This window comes from Ambystoma mexicanum, chromosome 10, assembly GCF_040938575.1.
Source record: "Ambystoma mexicanum isolate Mex_15411 chromosome 10, UKY_AmexF1_1, whole genome shotgun sequence".
In the NCBI taxonomy this organism is placed as follows: Eukaryota; Metazoa; Chordata; class Amphibia; order Caudata; family Ambystomatidae; genus Ambystoma; species Ambystoma mexicanum.
In genome coordinates, this window is record NC_090932.1 from 1,148,035,009 (window position 1) to 1,148,051,091 (window position 16,083).

The following is a 16,083-nucleotide window of genomic DNA, read 5'->3' on the forward strand; positions in this document are numbered from 1 at the left end:
AGTCACAATTCTGCAAAAAAGAAAAACGTATTCTCTGTACATTCAAGAAGAGAAGTGGTACGCTCTACCCCAGGAGCAGAGGGTCTCCTTGCACCCGAGGTGCAGAGCACTTCCCATTGTTGCAAGAGGACATGTTACTGTACCACAGTTAAGCGCTTTCATGTCGCCATTGGACAAGCGCTGCTTTACCAAGAACAATGGATGCCAAGAGAAGAGAACTCTTGAGTTGCCCTGTACCCTTAGAGAAAGGGGCTAATATGTACCACAGGAGGAGGGTGTCCCTCCTTATACCCCAAAGGGGTGCACCACAGCCAATGCTACCTAGTACTCCTCTGCACCCCATGGGCGTGTGCTTCCCAATGCTTCCTGAACTCCGGTCAGTGCTCTCTTGTGGTACACCAAAAGGACAGTGCACCACTGCATCTTATCCCTCTGTATAGGAGAGCATGTCATTTACACTCAAGAAGAGCACTCCCTCTGGACCAGTGGCACAGCAGTTACTCACCTCTAGATAGAAAACGCTGTGTTGCCAAAAGTAACTGAGGTGAGATCTTCACTTTATATTCAACTTCTGGCACTTTAAAGAGAGAGAAGTCCTCCTTCCGACGCTCCAGCACAGGGTTCAAAGGGACCGGATGCTTCTTCTTCACTTTGTGATCTTCTGTTCGTGAAAGAGAGGAAGAGTGAGTGGAGAACAGAAAAGAACACGAGCAGAAGCAGGGGTTGAAGAGAGGTTGTGGGGGAGAGGGAAGGCAATTAAGGAGACGTGGGAAAGAGTGCAGTAATGAGGTTGAGACAAAAAGTAGGGAGGGATAATACTTGGAGAAGGCTGAAACATGTTGAGCAAGGTTAAAATCCAAAGACACGAAGTACAGGGTGATTCTGGGAGTTGGAATGATTTCCCAGATTGATTTTAGATGGTTAACAGAGAAAGAAGAGCAAAGAAAATAGCATCAAACTAGTTAAGGGTCACAGAAAGGGTTTCCATGAAAAAAAAGAAAAGGGGAGGAAACTAAACCAACGACTCCCTCTCAAGTTTGATGGGTGGACAAAGGCACGTATGCAGCTGGTACTGGCCATTGGGGAGGGAGAAGGACAAATTGGGTAACCGAATAAAACTGCAGCTATTCCCAGAGAAAGGAAACGTATAAAGAAAATGGACAACAGTTGTACACAGACTTACTATAATCGTCAGACTCATCCATGATCTCAGACTTTATGATCTCCTCAATGACATCCTCCAGGGTCACCAGTCCCATGACCTCGTAGAAGGGATCACCCTCTCCCTCGTTGTTCACTTTCTGTACAATGGCCATGTGCGATTTACCTAGTGGTAGAAACAACAGGCTGGAGAGAAGGAGTTATTCACACCCAAATCCCTGCAGGATAACAAAGAAACCCAAAACAGATCATGCACAAGGTGAATGCAATAGACCATTTTAGATAGCCGCACACGGCGTGTGCATGCATATAGCAGCAGGGCCTTAGAAAGGGGCCCTTGTACACAGCCAGCAATGAGCACATGGTACCCATGCACCTATACCCATAGTGTCTTGAGAAAGGGCAGGGGGCCTTTAATTGAGAGCACATTGTACAAAAGGTGCATAAATGCTTAGAGCAATACACCTTAGCCAAAACACATTTCACTAGAGTACTTGCGTGTGCACAGAGTGCTTGCACACCAACAGAAACCAAGCCAAAAGTACACAAAATTGTACTTGCAGCAAGATAGAGTCATAAGGAGAGATCATTGTACACAATGTGCATGCACACTTACAATAAGGATGTCAACAAAGCGTTTGACAGGGTGCCTGGTCAGCTAAAACGTAGACCACAGCGTACAAAATGAATAGACAGGCAGTGCATTTACAGCAAATAGCACTCCACAGGAAGCACAGACTCCTATGGCAAGAGAACACTATACAGCCACTCACTGCATAGCAAAGGTACCTGCACAACTGCAGCAACAGAGCAACCCTACAAACGGTTTGCATACGCTTACATCAAAGAGACTTGAACACCACTGTAAACATTATAATAAAATATATGGCGGCCACTTGGCACTAGGTTTTCTAAAGAGTGGTGTGCACAGGTTTTAGAGTCAGAGGGATGAGAGGAATGAACCCTGATAGGTTGCTAAACACAGGTGTGCAAGTACCACCTGTCTTCTGCCAGTCAAATTCTAGGAGTTGGACATATGGTTTTGTGTCGCATATGGGCTATCCTCTATCCTAAACCTCCTAGACTTATCTGCTGCCTTTGTTATAGTTGCTCACTCTGATCTCCTCAATACTCTCTCTGCTCGAGATTCATGATTAAGCACTTGCCTGATCGAGTCCTACCTGGCAACTCGTCAATTGTCAACACCACCACCCCTTAACTCACTGCTCTTACTGTTGTTCGGCAAGGCTCGGTCTTGGATCCCCTCCTGTTCACACGGTATACTTCTGTTCTCAGGGCACTCCTCTCCTCCTTTGGGTCCTCATACCAACTCTTTGCAGATGACGCCCAAATCCTTTTCTTCTTTCCTGAACTCGACACTGGTCTATGCACCAAAATCTCAGACTGTCTCTCTGCTGTTAAATACTGGATGGCCTTGCACTCATTTTACGCCTCCAAAACATAGGTGTTTTTCTTTCCTGTAAAATCCGCTCCAATTCTCCTCCCCTGCCTATCCTGGTGAACCTTGGTGTCACATCTATGACAACTAACACATTGTATACCTTAATCTCTAAAACTGCAACTGGCCTGAACGTCCTAAATATCAGGAAAACCAGGCACCTCCTTCCTTTCAAAACCACCAACATCTCCTAACCTCTTGTCTGCTCTAAACTGGACTACTCTGCCAGTATCCTCTTTCGTCTTCCTAACTATGCGTTATATCCCTTTTCAAGATTATTAACTTTGCTACCATGACTCTGAACCCCCTCGCTTCACCCCTACTTCCTCCAATCGCCAGCAAGCAGGATGGCTATACAACACAGAGCCAAATTCAAATGTCTCCTATTGGTGCATAAATCCATACACAGAAAAGCACAGCCAAATCTATCCTCTTCCATTGACCCCTACAAACCCTCTCAAAACCTTCCCTCTGCCACCACCACCATTGTGGCACCTTGTTCACCCAGTGCTTACTATCACTTCGGCTCTTTGACTCTTCTTGCTCCGCTTACTTGGAACTCCCTCCCCAATTTGGTCCAAATAGGCGTTTTCAAAAGCAAATTGAAAGCCCACCTCCCCAATTTGGAGCTATTCTCTTGACTCACCTCTCCAGGATTACTACGTCTACTTTAGCTCACAGCTAACCTGACTCTAGCCTCCCTTTTCCAAACCAGACTAGGTTTGAGGTCACAATTCATGCTTCGCTGGCTAAACTGCCTACCCGCCGACACGTATCATAGGTTTGTCCCCGGTATCTGGCCAATACACACCTTCTCAAAACCTGGTCATCACGCCACTAACTCACTGCATTTTAGGAGGTTCACTGCCTCATTGTTTAGCTGCAATATTACATCTTGTACACTCCTTTGTGACCAAATGAGCTAGTTTCTCTGTATGTATGCATGCATGCAAATACAATACATGTATGTACTGTTCCTTTGCATGCTAACCAATGGGCAGGTTAGAGGGAGGATAGGTTGGATACTGAGATTAGATCTCGGGTGGCAGGCTCTTAAGGACCACCCTCAATGTGTAATACAGGTGAAAGATCCAGGGTTCATTCAGGTGACCCTCCAATTATTGAATACATTTCTGTAAATGTATTTTTTCAAATCACTACAGGTGTGCGTTTATCAAGTTCCTGTTGTATTGTCAGAACCAGGTATTCATGTTTGATAAGCAATCTGGAGATTTGATTTAGTTTAGCACCTGTTAGGTTGCAAGGTTATCGACAGGCGACCTGTTGAAGCCATTGTCTGGTGTGCGTTGTTGCCCCAACTGGAGTAGGTAGCCCCAATTTGTCATGCCAATTTGTTCTGGTTGTACGAGGTTAACAAGAGCACTGGGAGATGGGTGGAATATCTAGTTCATGTTGGTGAACAGGGGCTCCTGTCCAGTTCAAGAGGTCCTAGACTCGCTTGTGGTGGTGTGAATAGACCATAGAATAAGAAGTACCAAAGGCATTGAATGCCTAGGCATTGGTATCCAAGATGGTTCACACCAAATGCCCAAAAGGTAAATGTTTGCCACCAAGAAGATGCCTAGACAGAGGTGAGTTGGGGTTATTGCAAAAGAGAGGAAGATATAAATAAAGTCAGAAGTGATGCAAATGACGTTAGTAACATCAGAGGACTTCTTAAATGGCATCAAACGGTGCCTGGCAGAACGGGTGTTGGTTGCTCAAACCTCACCAACATATTACTTATTAGTTCATGATGCTTAGGTTTTGGACTGCAACCATAAGAATCCTACAGCTGCAGTGTTACACTGAGAAGGTATACATTAAAAAACAGTAAAATATCACTACACCAGATAAGAACGTCCCTTACTGAATGATGTGTGCAGGAATATTCCCTACACGACATGATCAATGGCCATGCCTAACTGCCAATGTGCTCAGAGCATATATTCCGGCATGGACCTGTGCAGCGATTCATTCGCCTAGCCCGCAGGCACATTAGTCAGAAGTACTGTGCCTGAGGCATGGTCGCACACAGCTCATCCTATCTGAAGTGTCCATTGCATGCATCCATGCACAGCAGCCAGTGTGCTTGGACGACTTTTCATCCAAGTTTGAGATCAATCCTTCCAGGGTTTTTTTCGCTACGCTTCAGCAAAAAGGACTATGGGAATTTGAATTGAAGCGACAGGTATTTTTGGGTCCTGCACTCTAATTGTGCCTCCCTGAAATGGAACTGCACAAAGAATGCTGATAATACTCAGAATGAGAAGTGCATTCTTTTTCAAAGGTTTCATGCAGTTCAGTCAACATAGGAGCTTTTATCTCCACCCCCATCGTCCAGCTTCCATAGGTTTTGGAAAGGGATGCAGAAAAATTAAAAGCACCAGCCACAGTTCCCATACTGCACTGGAAAACTATTTTCTTCTTAAGAGGGACATAGTCCTCCTCCATTGAACACATCCCTAGAAGACATGCCCCTTTCCTAAACCCAAGATGGCTGCAAGACAACCTAGCTTGGGCATCCCAAAATAACCGCCCTAGATTTTAATTTGAATTGGGGTTTGCGAATACAACCAAAACATTGCATCTTCTTGGGGCCCAGATTCTGGGGTTAAGATCAGTCCACTCTTATCAAAGAGAAATGTTTTTAAGCGCCTTTCAAATTGCGCTACTGATGGAATTGTTCTGCACGAGAGGGTACGGGCATCACAATAGACGGGGGCCCATGCATCAAAACTGGAGTCTCCAATTTTCTTAAAGGAAACGTGAGGTCGAGACAGCAAAGCATCTTTATTTAAAAGCAAAGTATATCGGATAGGCGTTTTCTTAATTCGGCAACAGAGGTATGTAGGAGCATCGCCAGCTAAGCATTTGTACACAATAGTGGATGACTTGAACTGTAATTCTATGGTTAACCGGTAGCCAATGCTGCTTCCGACAGGTCACAGATACACGAGACAGTCCGCACGGATCGCTCTATTTTGAGTCTCTTGCAGCCTTTTGATATTTGCCTGGGTAATACCTACTAAGACGCTATTCCAATAGTCAATAGTCCAGTTTCTTGTTTAAGTGGCTGCTGCAATCACAGCCCTATTTTTTTCCCCAGAAAGTTAAGGGCGAATTTGCCACGGCAGTTGTGTCATACAGGAAGAGTTTAAGTGAGATACGGGTTTCTTGAAAGTTAACTGGCAATCTAGATATACTCCGTTACATACGCAGAGACATGGATGACGTTAACGGAGATCATAAAAGGACTATTGAAAATCAATTTAAAAAAGTTTTGTGATGGTTACAAGTTTAAGAAGCTCATTTTTTTGTCATTCAAGGCATGTGAGTTCAATGCCATCCAAGATTGAAAAGATACAAATACTTCACTTACCCTTTCCAAGTCTTTAGTATATGACCCAGATAACTCCAAGAGTATCTGGGTGTCATCTGCATAAATGGCAAACTGCACACCCAGACCATTCAAGAGATCACACAAAGGCCTGGAACATACATTAAACTACAATGGCGAAAGGCATGAGCCCTGCGGTCTGCCACATGTAAGAGAAGCTAACTGATTGTGAATCATCTTTGACAACTTTCATCAATCTAGGACCAGGGAAAGATTTAAACCAATCGTCAGTGCCATTAGAGCATTTTCCAATCCCAAACAATCTGTCCACCAAAAGCTTGTGATCGACCAAATCGAGAGGCGAGACGCAGGAGTAATGCTATGCCACTTTTATCAATGATTTTTACTAGGTTTGATTTTAAAATGAAAATGCGGAGAGGTTTTCAGCACTCAAACTGAGAGTTTGACCAGAAATCCAGTTTAAATTCGGGTAGGTGCCAATACCTCCAACTGTTTGTGAGCCCTGCCCTCGTCAGCCCTCCTCCCCCAACCAAGACAGAACTTCCCAAAGCCTTCAAAAAAAAAAATAAAAAAATTAAAAAGCTACGTTTTCCCCATTAGCCATAACTACAGAGGTTAGCATAATGGTAGGGGAATTTCTAGAGTGCAAGACTTCACCACAGGAGCGTGGCTGTTTGCGCTAACAAGGGAAAAGAGAGGCACGACACGAGGCAGGATATTAGCATCATCATTTTTTCCCAACAAAATTAAAAAGGAATCAGCTCTTCGGTGGTTTGCCTTGAACTGGTAAGGTATTCCAAAGTTTCACCGATTTGTTTTTAAATAAAGAACTATCGCCTACTCAAGCATCCAGCGATTAGCCCCGTGTGCTTTTCAGTTGATTTCCCTTTTTTATTTTACTTATTAATTATATTTTAGCTCTTTTAGGCAGCGGTCTGCTCACATACCACAGCGTTTGACTGGGCACCTCTCTTACTGATCTTATGTTCTTTTGTAGATACTTTGATATTCTTTTACTTTTAATAGATTTCCTTGTAAGCCACTTGGACCGACGGTACCTGGCCTCATCAGTGCTCTGGGGCTCACACCCAGGCAGCATTGGTTCTTTAAATAATTTCTGCCCCGCACAAACAGACCACTCACAGTCTGTTGTCTCGGTCTTCTGGTAGAAGGCCAGGATTGGCTGTGGTAATATCATGTGCCTAAGGAAATCTTCACAAGGAAGCACAGCAAGAATGGGCTAGTCGTGCCAAAATTGCACCCAAGTTAACCCCATCTGTGTACATTTGTGCGCAAATATAGGCCGTGGGTCGAAGATTTGTCCAGGCCTGCTAATTTAGCAATTGATATTTCTTTGACACTGGATATTTTCTTTGCTCAGTCAGCTCCCGTTTGTCTTCTAGGTATGGTATGCAGTGAGCCCATTAGTCCATTGATTTCCCAAGCGTATGAACAAGGCTTTTAAAATGCACCCTCGCTGGGTGCTTAAGCTCTCCCTGCTCAGGGCTTTCTTTCACAGTATGCGCCAGATATTGTTTGTGTAACTGAAACATGGTTTAGAGAGATTTCAGGCACAGAGTTAAAACAAGCTCTCCCCCCTCCCCAGTACAATATTATTTGCTTAGATTGTATTTGCGCACATCCTCGTGGTGGGGTGACACACATTTATAACTCCCAATTTACCTTGTTGGCACTTACGTTAATACAGTGTATAAAAATGGAAGCACTATTGATTCGATTTGTGGTCTCATATGCGATACACATTCTAATAGCATATGGTCCTCCTCGCGCTGACTCAGTTTTCTGCGACTCATTTCTAGAGCTTATTGTGGAACGCCAAATCAAATGGACTAATTTGGTTATACTTGCCGATTTTCATTTAAGATCCAATTCTTCGTCCGACACTTCCACTCAATTTCTTGGTGCATTGCACGATCTGGGACTTGACCAATTGGTTGGTGGGCCCACTCATTGCTTGGGTAATACATTGGATTACATTTTTGCGTCTCAATCACTGGTAAAAGGTTTCTCTGCTTTTCAGATTACCTGGTCAGATCATAGAGCTATTCCATTTTCGATTGAATCTCAGATGGCTCCTTTTGTGTCCGTCACTTCCTGTATTTAAACGTAAATGGCATCTTGTGGAAAAAAGACTAAGATTGTTGGTCCATCATAGACTGTTGTGGTCCAATTCAGTAAAATCTGCGCTGGCTCAAGCTTTCGCTGCTACTGAAAATAGTCTAGCTCCATCCTTCCTGGGAAAGAATTGCTGTTGTCCACCAGAGTCCTGGTTGAATACCAATTTGAACCATCTGTGTCTAAAATGTAGGCAGGTTGAACGAAAATGGCATTCCCTGTACTGCCATAATGCTAAATTAGAGTTAAAGAACATTTCCAAGCACTATTATGATGCTATTCGTGAAGCCAAGGGCGTTTATTACACAGGGCAGGTAGAAAATGTCAGAAATAAAGCCAAGGAACCATTCTCTGTATTGTGCTCATGGTTCTCCAATTCCACCTCACCAACTAGTGTTCCATTTCAAGCTCTTCGTGACTCACTATCAGAGTGTTTCATTCCGAAAATTGCACATATTCTTCAAAAGATCTCGAGTTCCTCTTTGAAATCTAGTCAGGTGTTGGTCGAGAAACCAACGTTCACTTCCTCACATTCGTGGTACTCGTTTCCCAGGTTTTCTTCAGAAATCTGCTTCGCCGTTGGATCCAAGTCCACTCAAGGCGCGTAAGGAGATTGTGCCAGAGTTGGCCTCCCTGGGTGGCACAGGCAGTGAATACTTTATGCGTGGCAGATGCATTGGTTCCAGGTGCCCTAAAACAAGCGTTGCAGGGCCATTAAAAATAATAAATCCTTGTACCAGCCAATTTCCATCCTCTCTCCTGTCGTTTCTCATGAAGCTCATGGAATCTCTTATATCTCCACTTTTGAGCTCTTTTCTTGAAAATTCTTTTCTTGGACTCTTTTCAGCCTGATTTTAGCTGTCCGAAGTACCGAGAGTGTCCTAGCGTCAGCTGTGAATGACCTGGCATGGATGGCAGACCAAGGTGGAGTTAGTAGTCTGATTTTGTTCGATCCGTCAGCAGCCTTGACCTGGTCGATATGTGATCGACCGTGTCAAGGCTGCTGACGGATCGAACCTTACTGGACTGCCTATCTACGGTGCATCTCTCGGGCCCGGTTCTTGCCTAGTTTTCATCTTTCGGTCTGATCTAACTCAAATTCTTCATCTTGCTACTTTCTGCTCCGATGTTGAAGCTCTCACTTGGTGTGTCCCTCAGAGGTCTGCCCTATCGCCAATTGTATTAAATATCTATATTCATCCTCTGGTTGGCCTCTTCCACTCCTACGGCTTCTGCTGCACTCCTATGCTGATGATCCCCAGATTACTGTCCAGCTCAATCTGGAGGATTCCAACCATCGGTCTCCATTTTCCATTTAGGGGTTGGTTGGAGCCTGCTGTGTGCCGAATGGGCAACAAATGGCTGAAGCTGAACGAGACAAGACTGAAATCCTGGTAGTTGGGACTTCTTATGCTACCTCTTTGATCTCCTGCTTTTTGCCCTTCTACACTTGGCACGCTCTCTGTCCCAGTTTCTGTGGTCAGGAATCTTGGGGTAAAGATTGCTTCTGCTCTTACAATGGAAGGTCAGGCAAGTGCTGTCTGCCAGTCTGGATATTTTCATCTAAAAATTGAGGAAACTCTTGCCTTTTCTGTCATAAGCACTGCATGCGCCGGTAGTGAGCAGAACGGATTACAATTCATTATATTTTGCTCTGACCAAATATTTGTTCCATCAATTACAGCTTCCGCGAAACGTGGCAGCCATGGTTAACACTGGCTCTCCTTTTGGGTCACACAGTTCTCTGTATAGTACACTGGCTTCCCGTTGAAAAACAGGTGGCCTTCAAATCACTCTGCATTGTCCATCGAGCTTTCTATGGGGAAGGAGCAGAGCATTTACAATCAAAATCCCAACCTTACCTTCCAGCTAGGTGGCTTTGCTCCCAAGACAAAGGTCTAGATTAGATCCCTTGTTTAAGACTTACGAGAACCTGTAGTCAATCTTTTTCTATTACAGCTGCTAAACTATGGAATTCTGTACCTCAGTTGCTAAGATCTACAGATAGATCATTTAGATTTCAGATGTGCTCTAAAAACATTCCTATTTCAGCTTCGTTTTTCTGTTCTATTCCTTTTGGTGGGTCGTGCTTATTCCCAGCACCATGATACCTTGTGCACTTTGCAAGTTGATTAACATAACAAAGATTGTTTTAGTTGGTAATGCTTTACCTTAAGCACCAAGAAGCAAGGCCTATGTTTTTGAAGGTAAAGTGGACCTCGCAGCAAGGATCAAAAGAATCACAGGCCATCATCGTGAATCAGTGTAATTAAAAAGCTTGTTGATCATCTCCAAATCTCGAACTTGAGAACAAGGTAGGCCATAACATTTTGTACCCTCGGCAAAAGGACTCTTTAGGAATACCCCGCTATATGTGGTTACTACCGTTACCAGGGTTTGACTCTTACAAGGAACTCTGATTTAAATGGAATTCCCACATTTTAGGAGTAAATAGACTTCGATACATCCATAGATAGGACATGTAGAGCTTGGCCAGCATGCTCTAACATACATTTTGGAGGACAACAGTCCCCAGGGGAGCCAGTTATTTTGCAGTCAGCATCAAACATGTAATGTGTTTAATCTAGCTATGCAAAGAAGTCCGTAGGGGCCATTTTGTTAGTTATTTTCTGTTGAGCCCCAAGTAGAGTTGAAATATTTGAAGAGGTTTCATCATGGATTGTGTGCATAGTGCAGAAGAAGGTGGTTTTAAAACAAACAAAAAAACAATTGTAATTAATGAGCGGTACACAGGTCATGTAATTATGCAGTATAATTTGTTTTTTGGAGATGGGGATGAGCTGAAACTTTATGCTGAATTTCCTTTGCTTCAACCGCTATATTTGTTAAGAGATTTCTGGGCCTGCTAAGCTTCATTTTACCTTTTTGGTTGGTAGTGTTGGTGCCACTGCTGTTCAAGTTATTTTTTGTAGTTTTTAGTGCATGCATCCTTGACAAGAACCAAGGAGTAGTTTCTCTTGGTCAGCAAAGCTCACTCATCTTCAAGGATTTCATCAATCAAAATGACTATTGTCATTGAATGGTCATTACTAGTCAAGAATGTTTTTTCAGAGAGGCATCATCGAACAGTTGATGTTCTATTTTTGTCCCCCAGTTCTGACTTCTGATCTCCTAGAATTTGAAAATGTAATTAGCCATTGTGTCTAATGTCCTTCATTATCTGGCACATGTTGGCTCTGATCAGTTCACAGTAAGGGCGAGGACGGTGATCAACCAATATCTTGTAAGCATTAAGGAGTAGCTCTACTGTGTGGCCTATGGAGGAGATTCAGAATGGGGTGAGGGAGGAGGAGAAGAAGAAAGGGAACCTGGGGGCCAGGGAAGAGCAGGGAGGTCAAGCCCAGTGTTGATGCCTGGCAGATTACCTAGGGCCTCCTCCCAATCAGTGTATTCGCTTGTGCTGAAGATCACCCCCATGAAGAGGGAGAAAGACAGCAGTCACCCAGGATCTAGGGTACACACGCACAGTTTAGAATTGCTGCCTCCGGGAAGAGGAAAAAGAGGGGCATAGTCACAGCCACAGATTGCTTCGTGGTCCAAACAGTCAACACCTCAGACACAGCAAGGACATGCTTGAAAGCGAGGGGACCATTTTGGAATCCAGTGGCTGCCATGACTCCAAGCACACAGAGGTGGGAGAGCAATCAGCAACAATCACAAAATTGTTTGTTGCGCTAGGGTTGGGGCCGAAAGTGAATAGTCAATCCCTGAGCCAAACTTGGGACACAATGATGGTGCACCAACTTGATCACTTCTTAAACTCAATTATTCAAAGCCTTAAGTGTAAAAAGGGTCAAACAATGGGGGTCAGCGCGGGAGGTAGGAGACTGTCAGGGTGACGGAGGGAGGTGAACGCATATCAGGATGGTTAGAAGGGAGGGAGCAAGATACCACCTAGACTAGGGGATGGAGTTGTAGTGAGGGGTCCACCAATTAGAGTATAAAAACCACGTACTCAAAAAGTAGAGAAAACACAGGGCAAGAAGCAACGCTGTTTATTACAGCTGGGTGAGCACAAATCAAACAGAAAAGTGGATAGGGTCTGATCGAAAGGCTGACATCTGAATAAAATACGAACAGTAGTTTGATACCAAGAAATACAATGGTCAGAAATACATTGCAACATTTGCAAGTTAGAGAGTTCACTTTTTCTGTGTTTCCCAGGAATTTCATTGGTTTGTAGAGACCACCTCCACGAAGTTTACACTGATTAGTGAAGCGTCATTGAAGAAAACAGTATAACAGTTTCCCATTACAATGCCTCCCGATGTGGTACCCCATGTATTCACAGCCCACCCCGGAACAACTTTTTATTACTGAACTAACATTTGTGCTGACCGCCGGAACACTTCCATCGGTCGGGGGCGCTAAAGCGATCGGCTGCATGGACGCCATCGCGTGAGCTATGAGGATGTGAAGAGCTCTCTGGCGCAAATTTGGCAGTAAATAGAAATGGGCTTGCCATAAGACTAGCTGCATAGAGGTATGAGAGTGTCTAGCACAGCCTGACCAAACAGCAGGAAGATTGCTCCAGCAGCGCCAAAGATATTTGGCAGAGTTTGCCAGGCCCAGGCAAGGCGGATATACAGCGATGAACTGTGGCTACAGAGAGGACTCCCTGTGAGGGCAGACCTGGCGGCTGCTATCAGACAGTGCAGACAAAGTCATGGAGGCTGGGTGCAGAAATCAAATGCATGAAGGAGAGCCACTCGGGTACGCCGACAGCCAACAGACCCTGCAGCAGGCAGTGGCTACGCCCGCTGCACCCATCCTGTGCCGAAGAGAGGAGGAGGAGTGGTTCATGTTGCCGGCCGTGTTCGCGTCTAGTGCTGTCGGAGCAGTCTGTGTAGGAGACCGGGAGGGCCTGCCTCTTGCTGCAGCCCTGGCACGGCATACGGCTGAGGGCAGAGCACCCGTAGGGCTGTGTATAAGTCACTGCCCAGCGGGCAAAAATCCAGACAGAACTTTGGTCACCAATATATTGAGGCAGCTGGTGCCCCCGCGCCACGTGAGGGGATCTGTTTATGGAGATCTCGGACCTTGCCGGTGTATACAATCACGCTGGCCCTGGGCTCTGTTACTATGCAGCATGACGGACATATGAAAGGGCATATGCATGCCACCAGGGGTGTGTCTCTGGTCTTTAGGGGTCAAGCAGTCTCCCGTAGGATGCTTCTTTTGAATTCCGGCACTGCCAACACCACGAGAATAGCAGGGCGCTGTGAGGCCCGACGGGGTGAGGCGACTGAATGCTCCCAGACAAATCGGAGTGGAAGAAACTGCATGCATGACAATCTAGAAGTTGCATGACAATCTAGAGGTTATGTCCTGCATTTCACTCGCCAGTGGGTAGGAGTCGGAGAGGTCGGCTACCTTATACTCCTAACGGAAGTCAGCACGAGGGAACGACTCGCTCATGCAGATCTATACTCACAGGTACTGCAATACAGTTTGTGTGCCCCCCACCCCCACCAAGGCTACCTAAAGACATCATTGCATCTAACTCTGTAGCCTTGGGCTCAGACCGAGGGCATTGGTTGGGAGGAGGGGGAACACGCTGAGAGCCCCCACTGGGTTCGGACAGGGGAGGAGGGCCGCAGCCAATGTGTCTAGGAGCACCTTTAGTTACACATTCCTGGGGCAGGTCGAGCGGTTGGGCTCTACGATACAGATGTTTGGAAAAATTACTGCTTGCACAGGATTGAGAGACCACTAGCCTGTCTCAGGGCTGCATGGCTCTCACCGCTCCTCACTGAGGAGACCCGGTCCTTGGCGTGGACCAGCTTGAACAGTTGCTGGACTTGGTGGCTTCGCTCTGGTCCTGTCCCCACCCAAATGAGAGGGCACGGGCCGACTCATTGTGCCATTTTAACGGACAAGCATTGAGAACAACGGAGGGTCCTGGGTAAGACTTTGGTGCGAGGAGTGGGGACGCTGCCGCAGGGCTCATTGTGCACTTGTGCTAGCGGCCCCGGGCACGTTCATCGAGTGGAAGGCCAGCAGACACACCGGAAGGCTACTGTCAGACAGAGGAAAGGCTGACCTGGCCAACTTATATCCTAAAGCATACAGTAGTGAACACTGCAGAGCTGGCCAGCGGTCCAGCATAATGCCTATGGGGACTGCCCCCACAAAGAGTGGATCAATAGATACATTTGCTAAACCAACCGCTAAGCAAATGGATGCCGGAAGCAAGGGGGGTGGGGGGGCACTGGGGGAGGGGAGTGCTCAAGAATCGTCAGTGACAGCTCCACCATTGCCTCCCGCTGATCTGAACAATGTCCGTATCCTAGGGGTGCTAGAGGATGCCCTGAAGGGCCCCATGGAATTGGCTGTGGAGGAACTAATGAAAGACCTGCTGTGGGACCCGGGCTGGTCACAAATGTTTGTAGTGGAGCAGGCACACACTACACTGACGGCAAGACTTAAACCAGGAGCGTTCCCCCAGACAATTGCACGATTAATGAACTACAGAGACACAGACATGGTTTTGAAAGCTAAGCGAGAGAAGCAAGAGCTGAAGTTAGGCTCCAGTGTGATTCGAATTTTCCCAAACTATACACTGGTGGTGCAGCAGGAAAGGCGCACATTCATCGGGGTTAAAAAGCTATTGAGGGAGCGCAACATACCCTATGCTATGCTGTACCCAGCTAGGCTCAGTATGCAATTTAAAAATAAAAAGATTTACTTTTTCACGTTCCCAGAAGAGGCGGCATCATTTGTTGAGGCCAATATACCGGAGAAGCAATCGCCAGAAGAGCAGTAGTGCCTGTGAAGGGGTTGTGGAGTATATCCATGATGATACACAATATGCTGAGTGCTCTGAACTTCGCCTGTGAATATGTGACCTATAATGTGTTCTTGGAAATGCTTGTTTAAAGTTATATTGAGGTCCGAGCTGGGGACTGGGGGACATGAGTCTATAAAAGGCTGTTCAGTACCCCGGAAATAGTACTAAAAACGTTGGAAGTGCATAACCTCGTCAGTAACTGTATAATCCATAATGTGTTATGGTAACATCTGGGTAATAGTTTTATAGTGGTTTGAGCCCAGCTAAGGTTTAAATAATGTGTAAGCAGGAACTCAATCACCACGGAAGCAGTCTCCTCCAATGCGAGTGCACATTTCTGTTACAGGGTGGGCGGGGTGTGGGAATGGGGCAGAACAGTCAAAGTTCAGGGTACTATGAGGTAGGGGGTGGAGTTTGGGGGCAGCTGGGGTGAAACAGTTATGAAAACGCACAGATCGAATACAGCATATTATGGTCAAGTTGAGAGACGGTACAGGGTTGTGGAAATGGCCCAGAGGCATGTGAGAGATGATGGCTAGAAGTGAACCGACTGGGGTGAAGTAACTGAGTTGGAATGTGAGGGGCTTGGGTATACCCATAAAGATGCGCAAGGATATTGCATACTTAAATAGACAAGGGGCCCAGAGACGGTTTTTGCAAGATACACATCAATTAGAACACCAGGCATGCAAGATTACCCCAGGTAGGAGAAGAGCATCGCTATTACACTTCTTAATCGATCAGCTGCCTGTTGATGGGTATCGGCGGTCAAGGGATCAGCACACTGGTACAGAGCCACCCTCCCCACGGCCGTGTAGGGTGGGTTGTTTGGCTGACTGCCCTGCAATTACATTGTCCAGTTGTAGTTCTATTGGTCTTTCTCGTGATGAGCAGCTTAAGCCCCCACACCCTCTTCGCAGATCCCCGTCGTATTGGTCACAAGTTTCAAATCGAGTTTTCCCCAGGTCCAGCCCGCCCAGAGGGATTTCCCACTACCTGCGTTTATGATGGCGCTATTTTCACCCTTTCCCTTCTTTAGGTAATCATAGGACAGTATCTTGGACTGTGTGCACACCCAATGCATCATTACCCCCCCTACCGTTCCCGGTGAAATCCATTGTATGGGGCATCTGTGGCATAGAATACCTGCGTCAT

The 16,083-nt window shown here is 45.9% G+C and overlaps 1 protein-coding gene across 2 annotated transcripts in view; it reads right to left on the reverse strand.

Moving 5' to 3' along the window:
- The window catches only part of CNNM3 (cyclin and CBS domain divalent metal cation transport mediator 3), a 288,143-nt gene that overhangs the window by 214,621 nt on the left and 57,439 nt on the right, over positions 1-16,083 (reverse strand). For both annotated transcript variants that reach the window (XM_069619067.1, XM_069619068.1), the window contains exons 2-3: positions 1,184-1,327; positions 506-661 (exon numbers count right to left, since the gene is read on the reverse strand). In XM_069619067.1, the coding sequence (XP_069475168.1) occupies positions 506-661; positions 1,184-1,327 (300 nt within the window). The remainder of the gene's footprint in view (positions 1-505; positions 662-1,183; positions 1,328-16,083) is intronic.